General features: G+C 43.2%; 1 protein-coding gene across 1 annotated transcript; it reads left to right on the top strand.

The window, feature by feature from the left end:
* The first annotated feature begins 5,646 nt into the window (after positions 1-5,646).
* LOC134405697 (vomeronasal type-2 receptor 116-like) lies at positions 5,647-13,091 on the top strand. The gene is made up of 5 exons (XM_063136940.1): positions 5,647-5,892; positions 6,893-7,309; positions 8,894-9,121; positions 11,372-11,438; positions 12,181-13,091. The coding sequence occupies exons 1-5, from the start codon at positions 5,647-5,649 to the stop codon at positions 13,089-13,091; spliced, it is 1,869 nt and encodes a 622-aa protein (XP_062993010.1).
* The last annotated feature ends 14,347 nt before the right edge of the window (positions 13,092-27,438 follow it).

The following is a 27,438-nucleotide window of genomic DNA, read 5'->3' as shown; positions in this document are numbered from 1 at the left end:
AGTGGTGAGCTCAAACCTTATTTTGTAGCCATAGACATCATTTATTTATTTATTTATTTATTGCATTTTTATACCTCCAAAGAGCCGAAGCTCACCTGCATATTGCGCTTCTGAGGCTGGGTTACTGGGTTGAATCTGTTCCCCAAATGCTATATCATTATACATTGAGAGGTAGAGCAGCTGTGAAAGAATTGAATTCTCTTGCTTGACGCTTTGAACATTTTATATTTGCTGTATTTCCCTTCCTGGAGTAACTGCTCTCAAGCATCTTCTTTGATTCCACACATATTAGTGGTGGTTGGGCTGTATTTAAATGTTCTCCAACTGTTTCATTACCATTTACAACCTATCCACATAGCAGAGAGCATCTTGGTGACCCTTTTGGTGAAAAATGGGGGTACCTGCATTGGCCTTTTCCCATAGCTGATTTCATATGGAGGAATACTGCTATGTGAGTTCCTCCTGCAATGTGAAATTATATAGAGTATGTGCAGGTTTATGAAGCTGCATTACGCTGAGTCAGACCATTGGTCAATCTGGCTCAGAAGTGTCTACACTGACTGGCAGCATGTATCCAAATTTTCAGAGAGGAATCTTTCCCACGTCTTTCAAGGTTTAAGCTGTCCCATGGTGTTGTGTAGAATTGAGGGGCCTGGCTTGAATGCAGATGCTTCTCTTGGGGAAGCTGCATGGAAAATTGGAAAGTTGCATAAATGACTGGCATCCATTTTGAAGGAAGAGCACCATTATTAAAACTAGCCAGCCACTTGACTGAGCGTCCAGAAACCACACAGGGTGTGATGACCTCTCTTCAGCTATTCCACAAGATCTAAAAGGATTGTTCAAAGGATCCCAACATCCAAAGGGAATCGCCAGGAATACATATATATGTAGGCAGTCTTGCCTATTTGTCGAAGAATTTTTGTAAAACGTTTTTCTGTGAGTTTTTTCCCATTGTAAAATAATTTCAAAGGAGTTTAGAGAAACTCATGGAAGAAGAATATCTCAATGGCACTTAGCCTGGGTACCTATGAGTGAATCAGCAAAACCAGAGCTCACAGAGGTGTCCCAAATTTCATCCTGAAGCTCGCTTTGACCCTGTTCAAACGACACGCTAAGCCACAGTGGTTAAGCATTTTGAGCTAAACGTTGTGGCTTAGCATGTCATGTGAACCATGCTTTAGTGTGCCATGTGAACCACTCCTAAGCATGGTTGCTACACAACCACAGTTTAAACACACTAACTAACCATTTGCTGCAAAGGGGTTAATGGCCTAACCATGGCTTAGTATGTTGTCTGAACAGGCCTTCTGACTTGAGTTGCAACTTTCTCCCCAAATTCTACATTATTGAGCTGACCAGCTAGCAAGGGAAAAGGGTCAAAAGTACTGACTTTCCCCCTTTATTCCCCTAATTTCTTTCCCCCCTCTTCTTCTGTATTGTCTTTTTGACTATTTAAAAAAATGTTAATTCCATAGACAATGCCATTTCTACTTTTCTGTTGGTTAAGCAGTTAGCAAGGTGTATGAACTCAAGAAATAATAAATAATAATTTATTAGCTCTATATGTGTGTTTATAATTCAGCAACAGGGGAAAACCATAACCTTCTTTCCAGTTTCAAAAGGAGTGAAAAGAGAAGAAATATATCAAGGAAGAGGATTCAGCTTCTTGGATGCCATTCGGTTTTTAAAAGGATTGAATATGTCTCTGCACTGTCCTAATCTTCTGGTTGCTTTAATTTTTCTTCTACTCTATTGGACTGATACATGTGATGCCAGCATGAAGGTGGGCCTATGCACAACATTTCAATGTGGATCTCAGAGAATAACTTCCTAGTGTTTTCTGCTTAGTGAGTCAGATATGTTTCTCAGCTCTTCCATCTCTAATGACATAGGAAACGTAGCAGCTGAGATGAAGAGTATCATTGTGGTAGGGCGTCCTCTGATGACATTGACTTTCATAAAACTTCCCCTGGATGTTGCACCTGTACCACATACAGAGGACTTCATGGCAGAAATGGCCAAGGGATGAACTCCTTGGCTGCTTTGGGGAGAGCCTATGTTTATGTGTGTGAGGGCGCATACTGGCTCAGAGGAAGGAGTCATGGCTCAGTGCCAGAGCCCATGTGTCTTGTACACCACTCTTTAAATTTTCAGTTGGGAGCAGTATATAAATATTGTAAATAAATAAATAAATGGGAGATTAGGCTGGCCACATGTGGATTGATAATGTGATTTATTAAGTTGACTTTTCTGTCCTTCCACTGGTCAGGTCGCAATTCCTTTGTTAGGGCCAACTATCCAAGAGACATTAGTATCCTATTTTAAAGTATGATTTCCTATTGAATAGCAGAGGTATTGTGGGATTACAGAGAAATGTTATCTTTGCTTGTGTCAAGACCTGAGCAGATTGGAACAACAATGATTTGCCATGTAATTAACATTTTAAAAAGGAAATTACTGTGATCAGCACTGCAATTTTTGAAAACCCCATTGGCATCAAAAAGCCATGTGTGAAATCTATTCCGAACCTGCCCATTTTAGCTTTGATGTGTTTATTTGGTGCACAGTGTTTAAAGACTTCATCCCAAACCACATGCACTACCCTCGCCTGGAATGTCAGTTTGATATTGTGTCCACTTGAGCTTTGATACATTTTCTATTAGACAAAGAGGCCTCAATTGGTGCAGAGGTGAAATCTCTTCCTCCTTCTGTAGTAAAGTTGACTGTAACTCTTACCGGGACAAAGGCTAGTTGGGCAAGTGAATAGGTGGCCATGGAGATCTGCAGCCGGGAGTTCGGGCAAGATTTTTTAGCACTCACTTTGATTCTGATGCTGCTAAATAATTCTTCTAGCAAGAGTCTGAACTCCACCATCTGTAGATGGCAGACGACAACTCAAAGTCATTCATATAGTCAGACAGATGAGATTATCATTGGTGAATTTGTATCTCTTACACTTGTTAAAGTGATTCCGCCTGGGTTTGTTGAAAATCCAGTTTCCTCCTATAATGGCGCGTAAGTAGTTCTTTCTTTTCTTTTCCTTTTCTTTTCCTTTGAAATGCTCTACTGGACTATGTGATCATTGTCATCTCAACAAAATACATATTTCCCTCTTCCTCCCCTCTCTCATTATTGTTTTTGTCATGCTAACGTAGGCAATTTCTACACAATGGCCCCTGGGAACATGCCCGGATCACCCCAGTGCATACAAATGACACACAGGGGGTCCCGGGAGCAAGCAGGGATGATCCCTCCATTTTCCTGGGATAATCCTTAGAAAGGGCCATAGATTCAGGCTAATTTCCTTTATACTGCTTTTAGCTGGTAGGAAACAGGGCACTGCCAGATAACCCACCCGCTGAATTCAAGCAAATAATGTCTGCATTGCATATGCATGAATTGATAAGCTACGTGTTTTGCACTGGGCAGTGGAGCTTCATGTTTGAATTCAAGTGGTCTGTTTTCTTCCAATTTACACATTGTATGCATTGAGTGATACACTTTGCACACTGCAATTGCTCTGTGGTTCCATGGCTTTAAGCAGTCTGTATTCAGTGAGTGTTCGCAAATATTGGGCAAGAAGACGGGTTTTGACATGATTCCTTTTAAATACGGATTTTCCTGAAATCAGATTAGCTCCTCCTTGGGCAGATGGTAGCCAGTAATGTGATGTATAGATGGAAAAAACCCATTCAATAGATTCATAATAGAGTTTGTTAAATATGCCAGGTTTGAGGCACTCAGCAAAGTTTTTAAAATCAATCTGGCTCTATGTACTTTAACCATTCTAAACATAATGGTGTGGTTTCATCGTGAAATCCTGGAAAGCAGTTGTGAGTCTACATGTAGACAATGGCCTCATCGACACCATGCAGGATATTGCACTATGAAAGTGGTATGTAAAAGGCAGAAGCCACACCAAGCAGTACATAGCAATATGAAAGTGGTATTTGGTATGTGTCATGGGACCCAACAGTTGTCAGTGCACTTCCATACCGCTATAAAACAGTAGTTTTGAGCTTATCTTTTATATACCACTTTCATAGTGCAATATCCTGCATGATGTAGATGAGGTCAATGTTGAGCTCATTGGACCAATATTCTCAGTTCGTGTAAGGAAGCTTCCTGAGTGCAAGTTGTTAAAAACAGAAAGCCACCAAGCTGATTTTATCTCTATCCAGCTAGGCACCCATGAGCATGTCACTTCCCAAAGTACAAACAGAGTTTTCTGCACTAGGGGGTCTTACAGGTGGAGCAGGAATTTCTGCCGAATTCTGGTATTGTTCATATAATAATAAAGAGCAAGAAGGGAAGAGAGAAAGAGGAAAGGACGTGTTTATAGTGAGAGAGGGGTGAAGGAGAAAAAGTCAGGTGGAAAGAAGTTGAGTCTTAAAGAGAGACGGGAGAGGAGGAGAAGGAGAGGGGGAAAGAAATGTTTCTCCTGGGTTTGCTCAACCCTTGGGCAAATCAACCATTAGGTAGAAAGAAGGGCAGGAAGAACGGTTCAATCTGCCAGCCACCATGTGGGTTGTGTTCTAGCCACTTCTTACTTTGTATAATTCCATGCTTCTTCGGAAAACTTTGAAATAACAATATATCCTCACAACAACATTATACACAAGCACACTTAGGCCTAATCTACAACTGCCATTTATCCCAGAGTGCACTCAAGTTCATCGCTGCGGGTCCAAATGCTGCACAGTTGTTCTAGGGATGAACTGGGAATGACCAGTCAGTTCTTCCGGGATATGTAGGATTGCTTTTGTCCTGGTTTTTTTTTCTTTTTCTTTCCTGGTCCTGGAACAATCCCAAGGTTCACAGACAGTGCGGCTCTCTCTCCTCGGGTCCGTCTTCCCCATGAGTAGCAGGGCTCAGGAAACAGGAAAGGAGCTGTGCAGGCAGAGTCCACGGGCATCATGGATAAGGGGGAGAGCATTTTCGCCATCTTTCTTCATTGTGTGTGTTTTTTGAAATGCACCTTCGCGAAGGATCATGCCCGCACTGTTGAGCAAATGCCTCTGCTTTTAAAAAAAGCAATTTCACCCCAGAATGGCCCTCCTTTACTTCAGGAAAAACTCGCTGATGTGTGGCCCCTGAGGGATGTTCCCGGAAGCGCAAATCCCAATGATCATCTCTTCCCACTCCTGGAAGGCCTCCAGGTGTGGATTAAGCCTTAGTAAACTTTACAAAAGAAAAGAGGTTTCAAGAACTTGGGTTTTTCGTATCCAAACCAAACCCGGGAGCCACTTCATCCTACTGGCTGTGCTGTTTACATTGCCTAAGAAGGTTATCCTTGTATCATCAGTATGGCTAAGCAGTGTTTTTTTAAAAAAATAATTAATTAATTAATTTTTGCAGCAACCTCTCATTTACTCAGATCAGGGGAGGGCAACTTATGGTCTTCCTACTACTTTGCCCTAAAACTCCCATGATCACTTACAATTGACTTGGGCTGATCTGAGTGGTATGTTTTGGCCCACATTTGGAGGACCAGTAGTTGCCCACCCTCACCACAGATGGATACATCATAATGTAAGCTGTAATACACTTGATTCTGTGATGTAAGGATCGAAGTCTACATTCAAATCTTCTTGCAGGGTGATCCCTAAAAACTACCAGCATGTCCTTGCTTTTGTTTTTGCCATGAGTGAGATCAATAAAGATGCCAAGTTATTACCCAACAGCACACTGGGAGCCAAAATCTATGACAATGCTTTCAATGCAATAAGGACTTACTGGACCACTCTGGATCTGCTATTCAGAGGACTGAGGAATCCTTCTACTTACAAATGTAACAGGAGAGAGGAACCCATGGCTGCCCTTGGTGGGATCAACTCCCAAACATCCATCCAGATGGCCAACATCTTAAATATCTTCAAGATTCCACAGGTATGTGTGTAGAGCAGAGGAAGGCTAACTTTGCGGGCTTGAGGCTCATTTGAATTTTTGAAGAGGTATTCAAAAATACTTGACAGGAAAAACTTCTTGACTGTTAGAGCAGTGCGACAATGGAATCAGTTACCTAGGGAGGTTGTGGGCTCTCCCACACTAGAGGCCTTCAAGAGGCAGCTGGACAAGCATCTGTCGGGGATGCTTTAGGGTGGATTCCTGCATTGAGCAGAGGGTTGGACTCGATGGCCTTGTAGGCCCCTTCCAACTCTGCTATTCTATGATTCTATGATTCTATGAAGGTGCCTTTACAAAATTGGCTGGTGTTGGTGTTCTCAACAATGTGGGCTAAAAGGAAGGAAGGAAGGAAGGAAGGAAGGAAGGAAGGAAGGAAGGAAGGGGGAGGAGACGGAGGACACTTTCAGATATCTTGAAGTTTGGGGAACGGGTGTTAATGAAATGTGGGACCTTTGGCATGCAAGGCATGTAATGATTCATTTTATGAGGGAACTCACATAGGCAGACAGAAACACACAAAGGCTCATTCACTCGCCGACACTCTTGTGGCACAGAGGAAGCAAGTGTTAATTGGGGTTGGAAAGCCACTGTAACTGGTTTAAACCAGGGTTAGTTTTGGTTCACATTGCACACTAAGACATACATCACCTAGCATGCTAAGCCATAATGTTGAGTTCAAAAATGCTTAACCACCGTGGCTTAGCATGTCATCTGAACAGGGTCGATGAAGGGGAGGGATCTGAGAGGGGGTAAAGCTTAGTGACAAAACAGTATTCACAGAAGAAGTGACTTGTACATCTGTACTCCCACGCAAAGGAAAAATGATGGTTTAGGTCTCAAATATGAAAACTGCCAAATTAGTTGACTGAGCTTTTAAAATCCAGTACATTTCCTTCGCATGTCGAGTGTCAGTTTCCATTGAAGAAAAAAATGAATGCCATTCACTCATTCATTCCTTCATTCATTGTATCTTTCCCACTAGCTCAGCTATGGCTCCTTTGATCCAGTGTTGAGTGACAAAATTCAGTTCCCTTCTTTCTACCAGATGGTCCCAAATGAAGATCCTCAGTATGTCGGGATTGTTGGGCTGCTCAAGCATTTTGGATGGAACTGGATTGGCCTCATTGTTTCAGAGGTTGACAGCGGAGAAACTTTCCTTCAGACCCTCAGACCAAGGCTCCTGCAGAACACTATCTGCATTGCTTGGACTCAAGTGATCCCAACAGTGACACCACATTTACCAAATAAGATAATCCAAGAAAAATTGCTCCCAATTAGTAATACCCTCTTTTTGAGTGACATCAATGTGATCCTTGTGTATGGGGATGGTCAGTCTGTGGAGGGTTTTCGAATGGTTTTGTATTCAGCTGAGTTCTTTAAAAAGCGCCCATTGGAAAGGGTATGGATCATAACTGCTCAATGGGATTTCACTGCTGTATCCAATGGGGCAATGCTCACCACAAGGACTTTCAATGGCACCTTGTCATTTACATTCCATACAAATCTGGTGCCAGGATTTCAGGACTTTCTTGAGAGCATCAATCCATTTCAGTCAACGATTTATTTCATCCAGCAGTTCTGGATTAGTACGTTTCTCTGTTCGCTCCCACAATATAAACTTTATGTGCCAAACAAGGAAAGCTGCACTGGGGAGGAGAAGCTGGGAAGACTCCCTGGACCTTGGTTTGAAATGGGGATGTCTGGACGGAGTTACAGTATCTACAATGCTGTTTATGCTGTAGCACATGCTCTCCATGCCATGGATTCATCGAGAGCCCTGATGAGAGCAATGGGAGATGGGGGGAAGTGGAGCCTCCTGAACGTTCAGCCGTGGCAGGTAGCTGCAGCTATCAAACATAATCATAAAACATAAAATAATGTAGAACCATTAAAAACAAAGGGGGGAGCAAAAATCTATATAAAAATCAAGGGGACTGTCCAATTCCAGCTTCCTTTGAATGAAAATAAAATCATTGTCTAAAACCATTTAAATCCAGCTTCAGGTTTGGTTCAGCCTTCATTACCATAATGAAAGGGCTGGAAAGAGGTAATGGGAGTATAACCTTCTCAATGGCTTATTGTAGTATTAACCAAGTTATCCTTCTGAACGAATTCTGTAAGCTGGGAGCTGAAGTGTGGTTCAGATAGTTGTTGCAGGGTCAGTTCCAAGAGGTTGTCCCGGTTGCTTTCTGCTTGTGCCCTTGAAAGTTGCTCTAGATCATCTTACAGGTGACCATCTTGTCCCTCATGCATTTTAATATCTATGGCAAGCTGCTGGTTATCCAGGGGTTTGGACATCAGAGCCATTAGTATGTGGTGGACATACACCTCTACATCTCTTTGACCCTGTTCAGAAGATATGCTAAGCCATGGTTGTTAAGCATTTTGAGCTGAAAATTAAGGCTTAGCATGCTATGTGAACTATGTCTTAGCATATCATGTGAACCCAATACTAACCCTGGTGGTTACATAACCATGGCTTAAACACATTCACTAGCATTTGCTGCAAAAACACTAGCAGCCTGACCATGGCTTAGGAATTGCTCTGCTGGGAGCTTCTCTGCCGGCAGCCATGCTTCAAAGAGGGCAGGATGAGGGTCCCCAAAGGCTAAAATAGCCTCATCAGCCCCTCTTCTGGCCAGTGTCACCACAAAGCCCCACCAATGCTAGGGCTTGAGGAACATCTCCTCAACCCCTCCCGCCTCACCAACAATAGCCCTCCAATGGTCAGGCAACCCAAGCGCAGGCTAGGAACATTAGTTTTAGAATTGATCTGCCTTCTGCCTTTGGATAGAATTTTTTGTAATAAAAGTGGTATTTCTGTAAAGTACATCCTCTTGTAGATTTATGCCAGGCAGTACTGATACATTGAGAAATGATACTCAGGACACAACTTGGCAAAATTTCAAAGACAGAATGCAAACCCTTTCCCCAAGATTGGCCTTAATTTGTATTTTTGTCCGTTTGTTTCCTTGCAATCTAGCTTCACTCTTTTCTCAGGAACATCAGATTTAACAATAGTGCAAAGGAAGAAATATCCTTCGATGAGAAGTGGGACCTTGCAAGTGGATTTGATATCATCAACCTGGTCACATTTCCCAACCAATCCTTCCAGAGAGTCCGAGTTGGAGAGATGGACCCTCAAGCTCCTGCAGGCAAAGAGTTCAAAATCAATGCAAGTGCTGTTACATGGAACCCCAAGTTTAAGCAGGTGGGTGTTACTTACATACTACTTCCTCCTCTTCATTCATCATCATCATCATCAATGAGCATAGCCTGTATAATGTTCAAATATGTCAGAGATGCCTATTTCTCAAAGTATGCTTGTTATTCTCTCCCCTCACCCTGGGCAACGCACACGCACACACACACAAACCCAATAATGTGATTTATTAAGTTAAATATTATCTGGAGAATATTTATTTTTTATGTGTGCATGAAAAGACAGAATGGAATGCCACCTCATGTCTCCTTTGGGCTCCACTAAGTGAGTGATTTATTTCACGCTCAAAATTGGACACTCAGGGATGTTTGAGGGTCAATTACATGATGTCGGCAACAACCAGGATGTCTCCCGAGCTATTTCCTGAAAATTCCGCTATGAAAAAAACCACTTTTAATATGATAATATCCAAAAAATGTGGGATTCATCCCCTACTAGATGGTGCTGTCACTATGGAACTGAATGGAGCACACTTACAGGGGAACTATTCAAATCACATGGTTACCCTCTGCAACGATTTAGTGCAGCCCATAACAATCATGCAAAAGAAGAAGGAAGCACAAAGCCAAGGGTAAGCAAGGCAATTTGCCTTTAATGTTGAGGTGTTCTCAATCTGACTTGTTGGGATTAGGAACGGATGAATCTATTTTGTTTCCTGTAATATTAACACTTTCTCAGGCATTTTTTGCACATATTTGACACAACTTTCCCCACTATGACTTTTTGTATGCTGTTTTCATGAATGTATACATTTCTGTACACACTGTTTTGATTGGAGGACTGCAACACAAAATTTGGAGCAGAGTGAAAAATAAAGGATAATTGTATCCCCATTTGCAGATTAGTTTGCAAAGTGGGTATTAGGTCCATTCATATTAAAATGCTTGTGAAGTTACAATCATTTTTGGAGCCGCTAAATTGTAGGTATTTGGATCTCAGATATATAGGAATGTGATGCTTTTTAGCTGCTTCAGAATGCATAATTCAAATGTTTCACATTATTTCCTTCCCCCGTCACACACACATTTTAAATGATGCTCAATAGTGCAGAGCCAAAGTCACACATACGCTGTTATCAAGTGGATATGTTTTTTTATTTATTTACAATATTTATATACCATTCCATATCTAAGAAAGATTCCGGAGTGGTGAAAATAATAATTAAAAACAGTAAAAAGATTTTTAAAAGATGAAAACAGCATATAAAAATTGTTCATTTCAAAACTGAATACCAATAAAAATGGTGGCTGGTCAGTTATGGAATGCTTTCTGGAAAAGAGCTGTTTTCAGGAGGCACTAAAAGCATCAAAGTGTTGGTGCCTGCCTGAACACTAGAGGCACGGAATTCCAAAGAAAAGGGGCCACCACACTGAAGGCTCTTCTGCTGGTGAACTCCAACTGGGCCGTAGATCCATGTGGAACCAACAGAAGCATGCTCTCTAATGACCTCAATGACCAGGCAGGTTGGAAGGAAGAACGCACTCTCTCAAGTATCCTGGTCCCAAGTTGTTTAGGGCTTTGATGCTAATAAAAAGAACCCTTAAACTTGGCCCAATAGCAAATAAGCAGCCAGTGCAGTTCCCTCAGCAAAGGAGTTATTTTAATAGTTATTAAAATATTGATAACTCTTCTTATGGCCCCAACACCCTCATGACTATTAGAAACTCTTCATCAGCGTTGGATCCCTAGTCTACTTCCCATAGGTGCACCCAGCTTTGATTAATAGTACCCAAAGCTCTTGCATGGAATAGATAACATCTGTATGCACTTAGAAGGGAAGAAACTCAACACTCTTTTGTTCACTCGAACAATTCAGATTTTATATGAAGGCAATATACATGCATGGACTTGGCCTTCTGTACACTCAAGGAAGAACATGCTATTTGGGATTCAGAGGCACAGACAATGGAATAAACTGCATCACTGGGATAATGAACTGTAATGATGGAGTGGACAATATGCAACTCAGAAGTGGTGGTATGGGTGATAAATGAAGAAGTTTTGGAATCGGAGTGATGATTCTAGTTTCAGAGATAAAAATCATGAGATTAGATCTTACAAAGCCATCACCAACAGTTGAGGATCACTTGGGTTTTGTGGGCCTAGTCTTCTTGCCATGGGAATGGCGACTCCTTTTCATCTATAGTATTGCCATTATTACCACCTTTCAGTTACCCGAGAGCCACCAGGTGAACCAGCAAAGTAGTGCTTGTAAATTCACCTGTCTTCTTCTTCTAGTTGGTTGTGAGAATTAGGTCCAGTAAGCCCCAGTCCTCAACACCCCCTGAAAAGATAGAGCAAGTGAGTGAGTTGTCCATCTGTGTGTTTGGGGAAGAGAGTGAGTGACAAGGTGTGTGAGATGAATTATCACCAAGAATTATGGTGATGGGTTTTTCTCAGGTGGTACATCCTTGACATCTTCACATTTTGAGATGCTGGTCACAAGGTGTTTCAATGTTCCAAGGCAAAAAAGGTGTAATTGAGAATTAGAGCAATGAGGACAAACTAGCTTAGCCAAATGTCCTTCCTTGTGGTTACCATTAGATGCTGCCCAGTTCTACCTGTGTCAAGAGCTGCCACCCTGGACAGAGCATGTTGATCCAGCAGGGACAACAAATCTGTTGCTACGATTGTCCTCAATGTGCTAAAGAAATGATTTCAATAATCATAGGTAAGTGAAGGCATCTCGATTCACATGGAAAATGTACCAGAACTTTAAAAATGTGTGTCTACTGTAATTCTGTCATGTGTGTGTGTGTGTGTGTGTTTGTGTGTTTGTGTTTATTGGAATGTATTACCATTACTTTAACTTTTGTAAACTGCCCTGAAAGCTTCAGCTATGGGACAGTATATAAATTTAAATAATAATAATAATAATAATAATAATAATAATAATAATAATGTGAAGGTAAAATTGAATACTACACATTTGTTGTCTAAGCCCAATAATGGTGCTTAAAGAACAAAATAATTTTGTTTGTCACCATTAAAATTAGTAGACGTCAACTAAGAACAGGGAATACTGAGACTTTTCTCATGACTTTCAGATGCAGACCAATGTGAGAAGTGCCCAGAAGATCAGTATCCAAACAAGAACCAGGATCAGTGTATTCCTAAAGACATAAGTTACTTATCCTATGAGGAGCCTTTGGGGGCAGTTCTTGTTTCCTCGGCTCTTTTCCTTTCTGTAATCACAGCTGTGGTGTCGTGGAGCTTCATTCAACATCAAAATACTCCCATCGTCAAAGCCAACAACTGGAGCATCACGTGTGCCCTGCTCTGCTCTCTGCTGCTCTGCTTCCTCTGCTCCTTCTTGTTCATTGGGAGGCCTGGGATGGTGACCTGCCTTCTGAGGCAAACTGTGTTTGGCATTGTCTTCTCCATTGCAGTTTCTTGTGTGTTGGCCAAAACCATCACTGTGGTTTTGGCCTTCATGGCCACAAAGCCCGGAAACAGAATGAGAAAATGGGTTGGGAAGAGGCTGGCTTTATCAGTCATCATTCTCCCCTCTCTTATTCAAGCTGGTATCTGTGCAGTGTGGTTGGTAATCTCTCCCCCCTTCCCAGAGTTTGACATGCAGTCCCAGATTGGGCAGATCATAGTGCAATGCAACGAAGGCCCAGTCATCATGTTCTACCTTGTCCTGGGCTACATCAGTTTTCTTGCTATCGTCAGCTTCACTGTGGCTTTCTTTGCCAGAAAGTTGCCCGATACTTTCAATGAAGCCAAGCTGATCACCTTCAGCATGTTGGTCTTCTGTAGTGTTTGGGTGTCCTTTGTGCCCACCTACCTAAGCACCAAGGGGAAATACATGGTGGCCGTGGAGATCTTCTCCATCTTGGCCTCTAGTGCTGGCTTATTAGGTTGTATCTTTCTTCCCAAATGCTACATTATTATATTTCAACCTGAGTTAAACACTAGGCAGCAGTTGGTGAGGAAAAAGAATGAACAGCTTTGAAGTGGTGACCACAAACCTTATTTTGTAGCCATAGACATCATTTATTTATTCATTTATTTATTGCATTTTTATACCTCCAAAGAGCCGAAGCTCACCTGCATATTGCGCGTCTGAGGCTGGGTTACTGGGTTGAATCTGTTCCCCAAATGCTATATCATTATACATTGAGAGGTAGAGCAGCTGTGAAAGAATTGAATTCTCTTGCTTCACTCTTTGAACATTTTAAATTAGCTGTATTTCCCATCCTGGAGTAACTGCTCTCAAGCATCTTCTTTGATTCCACACATATTAGTGGTGGTTGGGCTGTATTTAAACGTTCTCCAACTGTTTCATTACCATTTACAACCTATCCACATGGCAGAGAGCATCTTGGTGACCCTTTTGGTAAAAAATGGGGGTACCTGTGTTGGCCTTTCCCCATAGCTGATTTTGTATGGTGGAGTACTGCTATGTGAGTTCCTCCTGCAATGTGAAATTATATAGAGTACGTGCAGGTTTATGAAGCTGCATTACCCTGAGTCAGACCATTGTTCAATCTGGCTCAGAAGTGTCTACATGGACTGGCAGCTTGCATCCAAATTTTCAGAGAGGAATCTTTCCCACATCTTTCAAGGTTTAAGCTGTCCCATAGTTTTGTGTAGAATTGAGGGGCCTGGCTTGAGTGCAGATGCATGTCATTAGGGAAGTTGCATGGTAAATTGGAAAGTAACATAAATGACTGGCATCCATTTTTGAAGGAAGAGCACCATTATTAAAACTAGCCAGGTACTTGAGTTGCATCTTTCTCCGCAAATTCTACATTATTGAGCTGACCAGCTAGTAAGGAAAAAGGGTCAAAAGTATTGACTTCTCCCTTTTTTCTCCTAACTTCTTTACCCCCTCTTCTTCTGTATTGTCTTTTTGACTGTTCAAAAAAAGGTTAATTCCATAGACAATGCCATTTCCACTTTTCTGTTTGTTAAGCAGTTAGCAAGGTGTATGTACTCAAGAAATAATAAATAATAATTTATTAGCTCTTTATGTGTGTTTATATAAGCAGGCCATAGGCACCGGGCATTTCTGGAAACCTCCAGGGAAATCAGGCCCACCGGAGCTTGGGCCAAACTTACCGGAGAAACGGGGGCACCCAGCCCACAGTTGGCAGAGGTATGGCCTTCTTTCCCCAGCAGTTCAGCCATCTTTGCAGTGGGAAGTCTCGCAAGATATCCCAGATGGCAACGGAAGGCCAGAGCGTGGGTGGGGGTGGGGGATGCTCTACGTGTTCTCTCACTTCTGGGAACACGTACAGCAGCCCTCTTAGAGTCACTCTAGGATTTGTCTGGTCTGGTCACAGGCAGAGTGTGGCTGGGGGTGGGAGCTACTCTATGTGTTTATACCCACCCAATAAACTCTCTCCATCAAAACTTCAGCATTCTATGGCCCCTTGTCTGACTGGGCATAAGGTGACTGTATGGTTTCCCTGTTCATAATTGAAACAGTTGCCTTTTAGGCTATATAGTCAGTGCTCTTGCAGCTTACTGGGATAAATGCTTTTGTAGTGTTCATGGATCATTGTGTTAGTGCATATGCTTTGCATGCAGTGGGTCCCATGTTTTATCCCCCCGTCCTGCATATCCAAGTTGGGTTGGGAAGGAATCCTGCCTGAATCCCAGGAGAGAGAGAAAATGTCCTACAACCAGCATGTGAGAAATAAACAAACATACAGCCACCAATTGCTTTCAGTTAAGAATATTCCTTGTTTTATAGATTTGTGTGTGTGTTTTGAATTTGAACACAGAGAAAAAAAACTAGGTCTCTTAAAAACCATTTATTCATTTATTCATTTATTTATTACATTTTTATACCGCCCAATAGCCGAAGCTCTCTGGGTGGTTCACAAAAATTAAAACCAATAAGAACATAATAAAACATCCAACAATCTAAAAACCCAAATACAAAATACAATATAAAAAGAACAACGGGGATAAAACCACACAGCAGAAATTGATATAGGATTAAAATACAGAATTAAAACAGCAAAGTTTAAATTTAGATGATAAAATACGGAGAAAATAAAAAGGCCTTCAGCTGGCAAAGAAAAGAATACAGTGTAGGCGCCAGGCGGACCAGCTTCTAGTGTGAAGCCGAACGTTTTAGTTATAAGATACATGCACATTGTACATTTTAGAACACATTTCCTTTCTCTGTACCAGTTTCTTATAAGCTAGTTATATAAATCTGCTGTTTTATTAGAACCCACCCATTCCATAGCTTGAGAGGATGCTGCAACAATCTAGGGCATATATGATGGGATTTTAAAAAGCTTTACCTGTTTCCTCAGAGTTTCTTTTCTATTATTGGATATGAGAAAGGTGATGGGGGAAAGAGGGTTCAATGTTAGGAAAGGTGAGGCTATGGTCATCTAGTGAAAGATTTGCAGCCAGAAAAGGTATTTGAGGAAAGGGGAGACTGTATCATACATAGTAGGGGTGTGCACGGACCCCCCGCTCCGCTTCACTTGCAGATCCGCCATTTTTCGGAGCGGGTCGCTCCGCCCCGCCCCCGCTCCGCCCACTTCCGCTCCGCTCCGCTCGGAGCTCCGGATCCGGATCCGGAGCTCCGTTTTTGCCCCCCCATAGGGTTGCATTGAAAGCTAAAAAAGTAAACAACTTTTTTTCCGTTGAAGTTAGAAACCTCACGTTTGGCACCATGACACCTCATGGGCGTATACACACACACGCCAAGTTTCAAGGCAATCCCATCATCCCCTGATTTTTGGCGAATTTTTGAAAATCGGGCACCCCATTCACACCCCTTGGGATAGCTCCGTCAATTTGCATGTTAGAAACCTCAAACTCGGCACCAGGGCAGCTTATCCATGTGTCCACATGCACGCCAAGTTGCAAGCAAATCCCATCATCCCCTGATTTTTGGCGCGGCTCTACCCTCTAACGCACCTCCCATAACCCTAATTCACACCCCTTTAGATAGCTCCGTCAATTTGCACGTTAGAAACCTCAAACTCAGCACCATGATAGCTTATCCACGTGTCCACATGCACGCCAAGTTTCAAGGCAATCCCATCATCCCCTGATTTTTGGGGAATTTATGAAAATCGGGCACCGCATTCACACCCCTTGGGATAGCTCCGTCAATTTGCATGTTAGAAACCTCAAACTCGGCACCATGAGAGCTTATCCATGTGTCCACATGCACGCCAAGTTGCAAGCAAATCCCATCATCCCCTGATTTTTGGCATGGCTTAACTCACCCCAAATTGTCCCATTCTACAACTACGTCAATTTGCACGTTAGAAACCTCAAACTCAGCACCATGATAGCTTATCCACGTGTCCACATGCACGCCAAGTTTCAAGGCAATCCCATCATCCCCTGATTTTTGGGGAATTTATGAAAATCGGGCACCCCATTCACACCCCTTGGGATAGCTCCGTCAATTTGCATGTTAGAAACCTCAAACTCGGCACCATGAGAGCTTATCCATGTGTCCACATGCACGCCAAGTTGCAAGCAAATCCCATCATCCCCTGATTTTTGGCGCGGCTTAAACTTTTTAACTCACCCCAAATCAAGTCCCATTCTACAACTACGTCAATTTGCACGTTAGAAACCTATCCTTTGGTCCCATGACAGCTTACCCATGTGTCCCCATGGACACCAAGTTTCAAGGCAATCCCATCATCCCCTGATGTTAGGGGAACTTTTGAAATTTGAACACTCCAGTACGTCAGGGATTTAAAGTTGCAATTGCAGACAGCTCAATGGGGCCAGTTCCAAGGCAATCCCAACATGCCACGAGATAACCCTAAATCTTCTGGCACATTTGAAAAAGGGATTATTGAATTTGATAAAGTCTAAGTGAGCGCAGGAAGGACTTCTCCCCTTAGTCAAAGCAAGACACATACACCATCGCTGCAAGGCGGGAAGGGGAGAAGGGAGGGAAAGCAGGCAGGCAGCATGCATTGTAGTGCCGCAAGGATGGCTTGAGCACTAACGCATAGCAAACCAACCCATAAGTGGGCGCAAAGTGAGGCAAAGATGGCTGGTTGTTTCTTTCTAAGCCAGCAGTTACGCCTTGAGGGGCACAGAGGAGGACGATTGGGAGCAAACCAGGCACCAGGCGGGCAGAGAGGCAGGCAGAGTAGGCGAGGAGTCAGTCCTGGCAGATGCCCCACCACAGCAGCACCCCGGGGGAGGCGGGCAGGCAGGCAGGCAGGCTGCGGGCATTTCTGGGGGCACAAGGAAGTGATGGCTGGTTTCTAAGCCAGCATTGCAGTTAGTCACGCATTGCAAACGCAAACCATCCCAGCGAGTCGGTCACCGAGGAGGACAGGCTAGCAGAGGGGCAGGCAGAGTGACATGTCATAGATCTAGTATTGGGGAGGAGTCAGTCCCGGCAGATGCCCCAACACAGTAGCACCCTGGGTGGGCATTGGAAAACGCCATCTTGTGGGTCAATACTTCCCCCACCCCATGTCCTGCAGGGTTGCCTGCCTAACCCTTGTGGGGATGGGAGATGGAGAGCTTAGAGTGGCAGTGCCAGCAGCAGCCTTCGGCTTTCCCCTGGAACCAGTCGCCTTGCCCGCCTCTTTCCCCAGCAAGATCGCCTGGTGCTGCCTATGAAGATGCATCTTCATGCTGCTGGTTCCATAATGCCCTGTCGATGAACCCCTGCTTAGGCTGAGTTTGCAGTGGCGACAGACAGCAAAGCGGGGATCCGCTCCCAACTCAAAGTGGTCCCACACGATGCTTGTCTTTCGTTTCCGTGGTGACACCACCAATTGCCCGCCTGAGCTCTCTGGTGTTGCCACAGAAACAGGGGTGTGGGATGAGACTGGGGAGAGAGCCTCGGCCTGCTGCTGCTCCTCCTCAGCCCCCACATCCTGGAGGCCCACCGCCTCCTCCTCCTCCCCCCCCCCCTCCACTGTGCTGAGGACCTCGTCTAGGTCCATCAGCGGGCTCGTGGGCTGAAAGGAGAATGAAGGAGTTGGGGATACTCCTCCTCCTCTAATGGCACTGCTGCCACGTGCCTCTTGCAAACGGGCACTTTTCCCATTCCCACCCTCAAAAAGAGAACGCCGGGCACAAGTTGCAGAAGAGAGTGGCTCTGCCTGCTGCTTGTCCTGCTTCTGTTTTGGAGCAGTCAGCCAAGGAGTTGCCCGTTTGAGTTTCACAGGAGGAGAGGAAGCCCTGCTGGCAGACTGAGCCTTGCTGCTTTCAGCACGCCTGCTTCCTCTTTTCATGATGACTAACAAAATATTAATACTACTAATACTATGTATAAGGTACTACTAAGAATATGTATAAGAAGAATATAATATGTTTAAATGTAGGGAAATGGGACAAGAACAATAAAATATACTACTACTAATATGTATGAGAATATACTAATATATATATATATATATATATATATATATATATACTACTAAGAATATCTACAAGAATATAATAATATGTTTTAGAATATTACTAATAAATGTAGGGAAATGGGACAAGAAATGGGACAACCACTACTATAAGAAGAACAAAATATGAATACTACTACTAATATGTATGAGAATGTATACTAATAGACTACTAAGACTATGTCAAAGAATATAATAATAATATGTTTAAGAATAGGGAAATGGTGTGCGTATGCTTTCCCCAAAATGCTCAATCTGTGGCTGCCTGTTGAACTTGACAAAAGCAGCCCACTCCGTCGAAGTTACACAGAGAAGAAAAAGAGAATCCAATTTTTTTGGTATATTTGGTATATAGAAGATAGAAGGAAACACAATCAGGATTTAAGAGAGGGGAGGGGGAAAAAGAACCAACCACTACTATAAGAAGAACAAAATATGAATACTAATATAATATGTATGAGAATATATACTAATGGACTATGTGAAAGAATATAATAAAATATGTTTAAGAATATAAATGTAGGGAAATGGGACAAAAAGTGTGTGTATGCTTTCAAAAGAAAGCTTTCACAAAAGCAGAACAGTCAGGCTTTAATACAGGGAAGGGGGGGGGGCAACCAACCCAACCACACACTCCAAAATTCAAAAATAAAGTTTATATTAAATCAAAGTAAGGGGAAAACACAGGGCAAACTAAGCTACAAGTCAGAAAGAAGCAAACAAACACACACACGCGCCAAACTAAACCTATCCTAATCTATCTCCAAAGTCCAAAGCAGGAGCACTAACTAACTAAGTGTTCCCTCCACGAACGCCAACCCACAAAGAGACACAAAACAGAAAGTTCTCAGGGTGGGTCTGCCTTAGTCCCCCCTCCAACGCTGGGATTGGAGGAGGATGCTTTCTGAGGAGATCAATTCTCATCAGGATTGGGAGTTGAATGTGCCTGTCATCGCTTCCAAATAAATAAATAAATAAATAAAAAAAACCCAAACCCCGATTTTTAAAAAAATATTGCACGTGAACCACAGCACGCAGAAAGTTGAGAGTGGTCTCAAAATGACCCCCATCCACGACTCTCTGTGCACAAGAATTTTCAGAACGATAGCTTAACCCCCCCCCAGTTATCCCCGATTCTTTCCCTCAATGCAATCCTATGGGCGAAAAGCCGAAACGCAGTTTGAGCCCCGCGGTTGACCCGATTTTTAAAAAAATATTGCACGTGAACCACAGCACGCAGAAAGTTGAGAGTGGTCTCAAAATGACCCCCATCCACGACTCTCTGTGCACAAGAATTTCCAGAACGATAGCTTCAAAAACAACGTAGTTATGCGCGATTATTTGCCGCAATGCAATCCTATGGCGAAATGTTTTCAAGATGGCGACCGGAGCGCTCCGACTGAACTCGGAGCTCCGAAAAATGGTCGCTTCTCTTCGCCTTGCTTCTAGGGGGTCCGCGGTCCGCTCCTACTCCGCCTCTGGGTAAGGCGGAGCAGGCCAATCCACTACTGCTTCTACGCTCCTAATCGGAGCGGAGCACATCCCTAATACATAGTATAGCAAAAGCTTCAAAAGTAGGAGGGAGTGAAGTTAGTTTCAGATACATTATGATGTTATGTAGAACAGGATTGTCTTAATTGTGTGCTGTGAAAGCAGACACGTGTCCAAGGCCATGTTTGGGTGGGCACACCCCCTTGGGGGCTGGGCATGTTGGTAGGCACGCCCCCTTGGGGCGGCCATGTTATCCTCCTTTTTGGTTTTGAAAATATGGTCAGCCTAGTTTATAATTCAGCAACAGGGGGGAAACAAAACCTTCTTTCCAGTTTCAAAAGGAGTGAAAAGAGAAGAAATATATCAAGGAAGAGGCTTCAGCTTCTTGGATGCCATTACCTTTTTAAAAGGATTGAACATGTCTCTGCACTTTCCTAATCTTCTGGTTGATTTGATTTTTCTTCTACTCTATTGGACTGATACATGTGATGTTGGCCTGAAGGTGGGCCTATTCATACCATTTCAATGTAGATCTCAGAGAATAACTTCCTAGTGGGTTGTACTTAGTGAGTCAGATCTATTTCTCAGCTCTTCCATCCCTAATGATATAGGAATTGCAATAGCTGAGAATGAGCAGTAACCTTGTGGTAGAGCATCCTCTGATGACATTGGCTTTCATAAAGCTTCCTCTGGATGTTGCACCTGCACCACATACAGAGGACAACATGGCAGAAATGGCCAAGGGATGGACTCCTTGGCTGCTTTGGGGAGAGCCTATGTTTATGTGTGTTAGGGTGCATACTGGCTCAGAGGAAGGACTCATGGCTCAGTGGCAGAGCACATGTATGAGGCCCCTTGCTCCATCTTTAGCTGCAAGGGTAGTCAACATATGTCTCTCCAGATGTTGAGTGATTGCACTGTTGACCATGCTTTCTGGGGCTGATGGAGCCCAACAACACCTGGAAGGCCCACGATTCACTATCCCTGATCTACTTTTTAAAAGATTGCATACCTGAGAGAACGCCTTCTCCCCTACCAACCTGCCTGGTCACTGAGATCATCCAAGGGCATGCTCCTGGTGGTTCCACAAAGACCAATCCTCTGATTGGAGTCCACCAGTGGAAGAGCCTTCAGCCTGGTGCCTCCATTGCTATGGAACTCCCTGCCTCTGGAGGGAGGCGCCAACTTTGTATTCCTTTCAGCGCCTCCTGAAAACGTCATTATTGCAAGAAGCCTTTCCTTAATCACCAGCCATAGTTCACTGTAAATTTTCTTTTTAAAAAATCTATTTTGAAGTGTTTAATTTTGTTTTTATCTTATTTTGTCTTGTACACCACCCTTAAATTTTCAATTGGGAGCAGTATATAAATATTGTAAATAAATAAATAAATGGGAGATTAGGCTGGCCACATGTGGATTGATAATGTGATTTATTAAGTTGAATTTCCTTTCCTCCCACTGGTCAGGTCCCAATTCCTCTGTTAGGGCCAACTATCCAAGAGACATTAGTATCCTTTTTTAAAGTATGATTTCCTATAGAATAGCAGAGGTATTGTGGGATTATAGAGAAATTTTCTTTGCTTGTGTCAAGACCTGAGCAGATTGGAACAACAATGATTTGCCATGTAATTAACACTTAAAAAAGGAAATTACTGTGATCAGCACTGCAATTTTTGAAAACTCCATTGGCATCAAAAAGCCATGTGTGGAATCCGTTCCGAACCTGCCCATTTTAGCTTTGATGTGTTTATTTGGTGCACAGTGTATAAAGACTTCATCCCAAACCACATGCACTACCCTCGCCTGGAATGTCAGTTTGATACTGTGTCCACTTGAGCTTTGATACATTTTCTGTTAGACAAAGAGGCCTCGATTGGTGCATAGGTGAAATCTCTTCCTCCTTCTGAAGTAAAGTTGACTGTAACTCTTACCAGGACAAGGGCTAGTTGAGCAAGTGAATAGGTGGCCATGGAGACCTGCAGCCAGGAGTTCGGGCAAGATTTTTTAGCACTCACTTTGATTTTGCTGCTGCTACATAATTCTTCTAGCAAGAGTCTGAATTCCACCATCTGTAGATGGCAGACGACAACTCAAAATCATTCATATAGTCGGGCAAATGAGATAACCATTGCTGAATTTGTATCTCTTACACTTATTAAAGTGATTCCGCCTGGGTTTGTTGAAAATCCAGTTTCCTCCCATGTTGGCGTGTAAGTAGTTCTTTCTTTTCATTTTCTTTGAACTGCTCTACTGGAATATATTATCATTGTCATCACTACAAAATACATGATTCCCTCTTCCTCCACTCTCCCATTATTGTTTTTGTCATGCTGATATAGGCCATTTCTACACCTACCTTTTCCCCCTGGGAACATGCCCGGATCATCCCTGTGCATCCAAATGACACACAGGGGGTCCCAGGAGCAAGCAGGGATGATCCCTCCATTTCCCTGGGATAATCCTTAGGTGTACAAAGGGCCATAGATTCAGGCTGATTTCCTTTATACCGCTTTTAGCTGGTAGGAAACAGGGCATTGCCATTTAACCCTCCCGCTGAATTCAAGCAAATAATGTCTGCATTGCATATGCATGAATTGATAAGTAATGTGTTTTGCACTGGGCAGTGGAGTTTCATGTTTGAATTCAAGTGGTCTTATTTTACTTCCCATTTACACATTGTACACATTGAGTGACACACTTTGCACACTGCAATTGCTCTGTGGTTCCATGGCTTTAAGCGGTCTGTATTCAGTGAGTGTTAGCAAATATTAAGCCAGAAGATGGGGTTTGACATGATTCCTTTTAAATTTGGATTTTCCTGAAATCAGATTAGCTCCTCCTGGGGCAGATGGTAGCCAGTAATGTGATGTATAGATGAAAAAAAAAACCCACTTCAATAGATTCATAATAGAGTTGGTTCAATATGCTGGGTTTGAGGCAATCAGCAAAGTTTTTAAATTCAATCAGGCTCTATGTACTTCAATCATTCCAAACCTAAGGGTGTGGTTTCATTGTGAAATCCTGGAAAGCAGTTGTGAGTCTACATGTAGACAATGGGCTCATTAACACCATGCAGGATATAGCACTATGAAAGTGGTATATAAAAGGCAGGAGCCACACCAAGCAGTACATAGCAGTATGAAAGTGGTATTTGGTATGTGTCATGGGACCCAACAGTTGTCAGTGCACTTCAATACCACTATTCTTTTTTTTAAAAAAAATTAACTTTTATAACACAATTACCAAAAAAAAGGAACATAGTACATAAACATAAAATAGCATTTGTATCATATATATTCAAGCTTAATCTATTAAACATATTCACACTCAACATAAAAGTGCACCCCCCACCTCGGGATCTCATTCCTGTTTCCAAAAACTCATAGTTTCTTCTGTTAGTGGTTTCTCGCTTCCCTTAGAAAACACAAATACTAGGAACTTTTTCCAAATTCTCTCAAAATCATTCATTTTTACTATACCTCTTTTCATTTTAATATTACATGTCAATTTATCATTAATAGCAATATCCCACACTTCTTTATACCATTCTTCAATACAATAATCTCCTTGAGTCCTCCAGTTCCTAGCTACGATTAACCTTGCAGCCGTCAGCAAATTCGTTATCTGTTCCTTAATTTCTTTACTACATTTAAGATCTTCTTGCAGTGATAGTAATACAATCCTTGGTGCATTACTCATTACTTGGTGCATTACAAAAATATATATTAAAAAATAGAGGAATAGAGGACTTCAATACCATTATAAAGCAGTAGTTTTGATCCTGTCTTTTATATACCGCTTTCATAGTGCAATATCCTGCATGATGTAGATGAGGTCAATATTGAGATCAATGGACCAATATTCTGAGTTCGTGTAAGAAAGCTTCCTGTGTGCAAGTTGTTACAAACACAAAGACGCCAAGCTGATTTCATCCCTATCCATCTAAGCACCTACGAGCATGTCACTTCCCAAAATACAAACAGAGTTTTCTGCACTTGGGGGGGGGGGTGTTTACAGGTGGAGCAGAAATTTCTGCCGAATTCTTGTATTGTTCTTGTAATAATAAAGAGCAAGGAGGGAAGAGAGAAAGAGGAAAGGACGTGTTTATAGTGAGAGATGGGTAAAGGAGAAAAAAGGTGGAAAGAAGTTGAGTCTTAAAGAGAGACGGGAGAGGAGGAGAAGGAGAGAGGGAAAGAAATGTTTCTCCTGGGTTTGCTCAACCCTTGGGCAGATCAACCATTAGGTAGAAAGAAGGGCAGAAAGAACAGTTCAATCTGCCAGCCACCATGTGGGTTGTGTTCTAGCTAGGCATGTGCTCCGCTCCGATTAGGAGCGGAGAAGCAGTAGCGGATTGGCCTGCTCCGCCTTACCCAGAGGTGGAGTAGAAGCGGGCCGCGGACCACTAGAAGCAAGGCGAAGAGAAGCGACCATTTTTCAGAGCTCCTAGTTCAGGCGGAGCGCTCCGGTCGCCATCTTGAAAACATTTCGCCATAGGATTGCATTGTGGGAAATAATCGCGGATAACTAGGTTGTTTTTGAAGCTATCGTTCTGGAAATTCTTGTGCACAGAGAGTCGTGGATGGGGGTCATTTTGAGACTACTCTCACCTCTCTGCTTCGTGCGGGTCACGCGCTAGAATTTTTTTAAAAATCAGCGGGAAAAATACCTTTTTCAAAGGGCTGAGGGGCAGAGTCAGCTCCCGGTCATGATCACATGACCCCAAAGTTAGAGGAGGGCATAGGCAAAACGAGTAACTTGGGATTCTGGGAAACCTCTCTTTCTTAATCTGAACGGACTTTTCCCAGTGTTTTTTAACACAGTAGCCCCACCAAATGCACAAACACAACCTGAAATCATATACTAAGCCAAGAATAAGAGATAGAAACACAGCACTGCTACCCACCCTAACTTTGGGGAACAACTGAAAAGATGTGGTGCAAGGGGATGAGCTCCCCTAGGGCATCTCATCGTGGACGTGCCCCCACTCTCTCCTGCACTGGAAGGCCATCAGAGCCTTCCAAAGAGAGTAAAACGGTGGAGCAATGCCTATCATGAGTCGAAGTGAGCGTTTACTTTTTAGTGGTGGAGCAATGCCTATTATGAGTTGAAGTGAGTGTTTACTTCTCAGAGCTGTTGGTGAAGCAATGGCTTTCTTGAGCTGAACTGGCAGCTGCTTCCCTCTCCCCAGGGCACGTCCCCCTATTGCTGGTAAAAGACAGATATAGCCTTTTTTTAAAAGTTCTTCTTGTTGTTTATTCAGCAACACTGCTGCTTTTAATTCCACCCCTCCTTCGTTTATTTATTTATTTATTTATTTATTCCATTTTATATGCATTACTGGCTTATCCTTGGCTCACTTCCTTATGCCCCCAGAAATGGCTGCTGCCTGCCTGCCTGCCTTCCCTCTCTCCTCCCCTGCCCGCCTTGCAGGGATGTTGTGTGTGTGTGGCTTTGACTCAGGGGAGAAGTCCTTCCTGTGCTCAAGTTCCAAATCCATTTTTCAAGTGTGGAAGAAGATTCATATAGGTTGTTCTCTACTCCCCAGTTCATGGCATGTTGGAATTTCGTTTGAAATGGCCCCATTGAGAGGTCTGCAGGTTTAAGCCCAGCCAAAAAACAGGGGATGATGGGACTGCCTTGAGTCTCGGCGTGCGGCGTATGTATCCCTGGATAAGCTGTCATGGTGGTGAGTTTGAGGTTTTTTTTAAAGTGCAAATTGACGGAGCTATTGGAAAGGGGTGTGAATGGGTGTTGGATTTTCATAAATTCCCCAAAAATCAGGGGATGATGGGACTGCCTTGAGTCTCGGCGTGTGTATGTATCCCTGGATAAGCTGTCATGGTGGCGAGTTTGAGGTTTCTAACGTGCAAATTGACGGAGCTATGGAAAGGGGTGTGAATGGGGTGCCCGATTTTCAAAAATTCCCCAAAAGTCAGGGGATGAAGGGATTGCCTTGAAACTTGGTGTCCATGTGTATCCCTGGATAAGCTGTCATGGTGGCTAGTTTGAGGTTTCTAACGTGCAAATTGATGGAGCTATGGAAAGGGGTGTGAATGGAGTGCCCGATTTTCAAAAATTCCCCAAAAATCAGGGGATGATGGGATTGCCTTGAAACTTGGCGTGCGTGTGTATACCCCCATGAGGTGTCATGGTGCAAAACATGAGGTTTCTAACTTGAACAGCTTTCAATGCAACCCTATGGGGGGGAAACGGAGCTCCGATCCGGATCCGGAGCTCCGAGCGGAGCGGAGTGGAAGTGGGCGGAGCGGGGGCGGGGTGAAGTGGCCCGCTCCAAAAATCGCGGATCTGCAAGTGAAGCGGAGCGGGGGGTCCGTGCACACCCCTAGTTCTAGCCACTTCTTACTTTGTATTATTGCATGCTTCTTCGCAAAACTTTGAAATAACAATATATCCTCACAACAACCCAAGAGGTAGCGTTATACACAAGCACACTTAGGCCTAAGCTACAACTGCCATTTATCCCAGAGTGCACTCAAGTTCAGCGCTGCGGGTCCAAATGCTGCACAGCTGTTCTAGGGATGAACCAGGAATGACCAGTCAGTTCTTCCGGGATAACTAGGATTGCTTTTGTCCTTGTTTTCTTTTTGGTCCTGGAACAATTCCAAGGTTCACAGGCGGTGTGGCTCTCTCTCCTCAGGTCCTCCGTCTTCCCCATGAGTAGCAGGGCTCAGGAAACAGGCAAGGAGCTGTGCAGGCAGAGTCCATGGGCCTCTGGGGTAAGGGGGAGAGCATTTTCGCCATCTTTCTTCATTGTGTGTGTTTTTCAAAATGCACCTTCGCGAAGGATCATGCCCGCACTGTTGCGCAAATGCCTCTGCTTTAAGAAAAAACACAATTGTACCCCAGAATGGCCCTCCTTTACTTCAGGGAAAACTCGCTGATGTGTGGCCCCTGAGGGATGTTCCCATAAGCGCAAATCCCAATGACCATCTCTTCCCACTCCTGGAAGGCCTCCAGGTGTAGATTAAGCCTTAGTAAACTTTACAAAAGAAAAGAGGCTTGGAGAACTTGGGTTTTTCGTATCCAAACCAAACACGGGAGCCAATTCATCCTACTGGCTGTGCTGTTTACATTGCCTAAGAAGGTTATCCTTGTTTCATATATATTTTAAAATAAATATATATGATACTGATTAATTATTGCAGCAACATCTCATTTACTTAGATCAGGGGAGGGCAACTTATGGTCTTCCAATTGCTTTGCCCTAAAACTCCCATGATCACTTACAATTGACTTGGGCTGATCAGAGGTATGTTTTGGCCCACATTTGGAGGACCAGTAGTTGCCCACCCTCACCACAGATGGATACATCATAATGTAAGCTGTAACACACTTGATTCTGTGATGTAAGGATCGAAGTCTACATTCAAATCTTCTTGCAGGATGATCCCTAAAAACTACCAGCATGTCCTTGCTTTTGTTTTTGCC

Source organism: Elgaria multicarinata, chromosome 11 (assembly GCF_023053635.1).
Source record: "Elgaria multicarinata webbii isolate HBS135686 ecotype San Diego chromosome 11, rElgMul1.1.pri, whole genome shotgun sequence".
NCBI lineage: Eukaryota > Metazoa > Chordata > Lepidosauria > Squamata > Anguidae > Elgaria > Elgaria multicarinata.
Note: the sequence above shows the minus strand (reverse complement) of the source record. Positions and strands in the feature narration are given on the sequence as shown.

Bases quoted from the DNA above. Each gene is read 5' to 3' on its own strand.
- LOC134405697 (XM_063136940.1), top strand. From the start codon at position 5,647: ATGAGTGAGATCAATAAAGATGCCAAGTTATTACCCAACAGCACACTG. The intron at 7,310-8,893 runs GTATGGATCATA...CTTGCAATCTAG, and splicing joins AAAAGCGCCCATTGGAAAGG to CTTCACTCTTTTCTCAGGAA. The intron at 11,439-12,180 runs GTGAGTTGTCCA...CATGACTTTCAG, and splicing joins TGAAAAGATAGAGCAAGTGA to ATGCAGACCAATGTGAGAAG.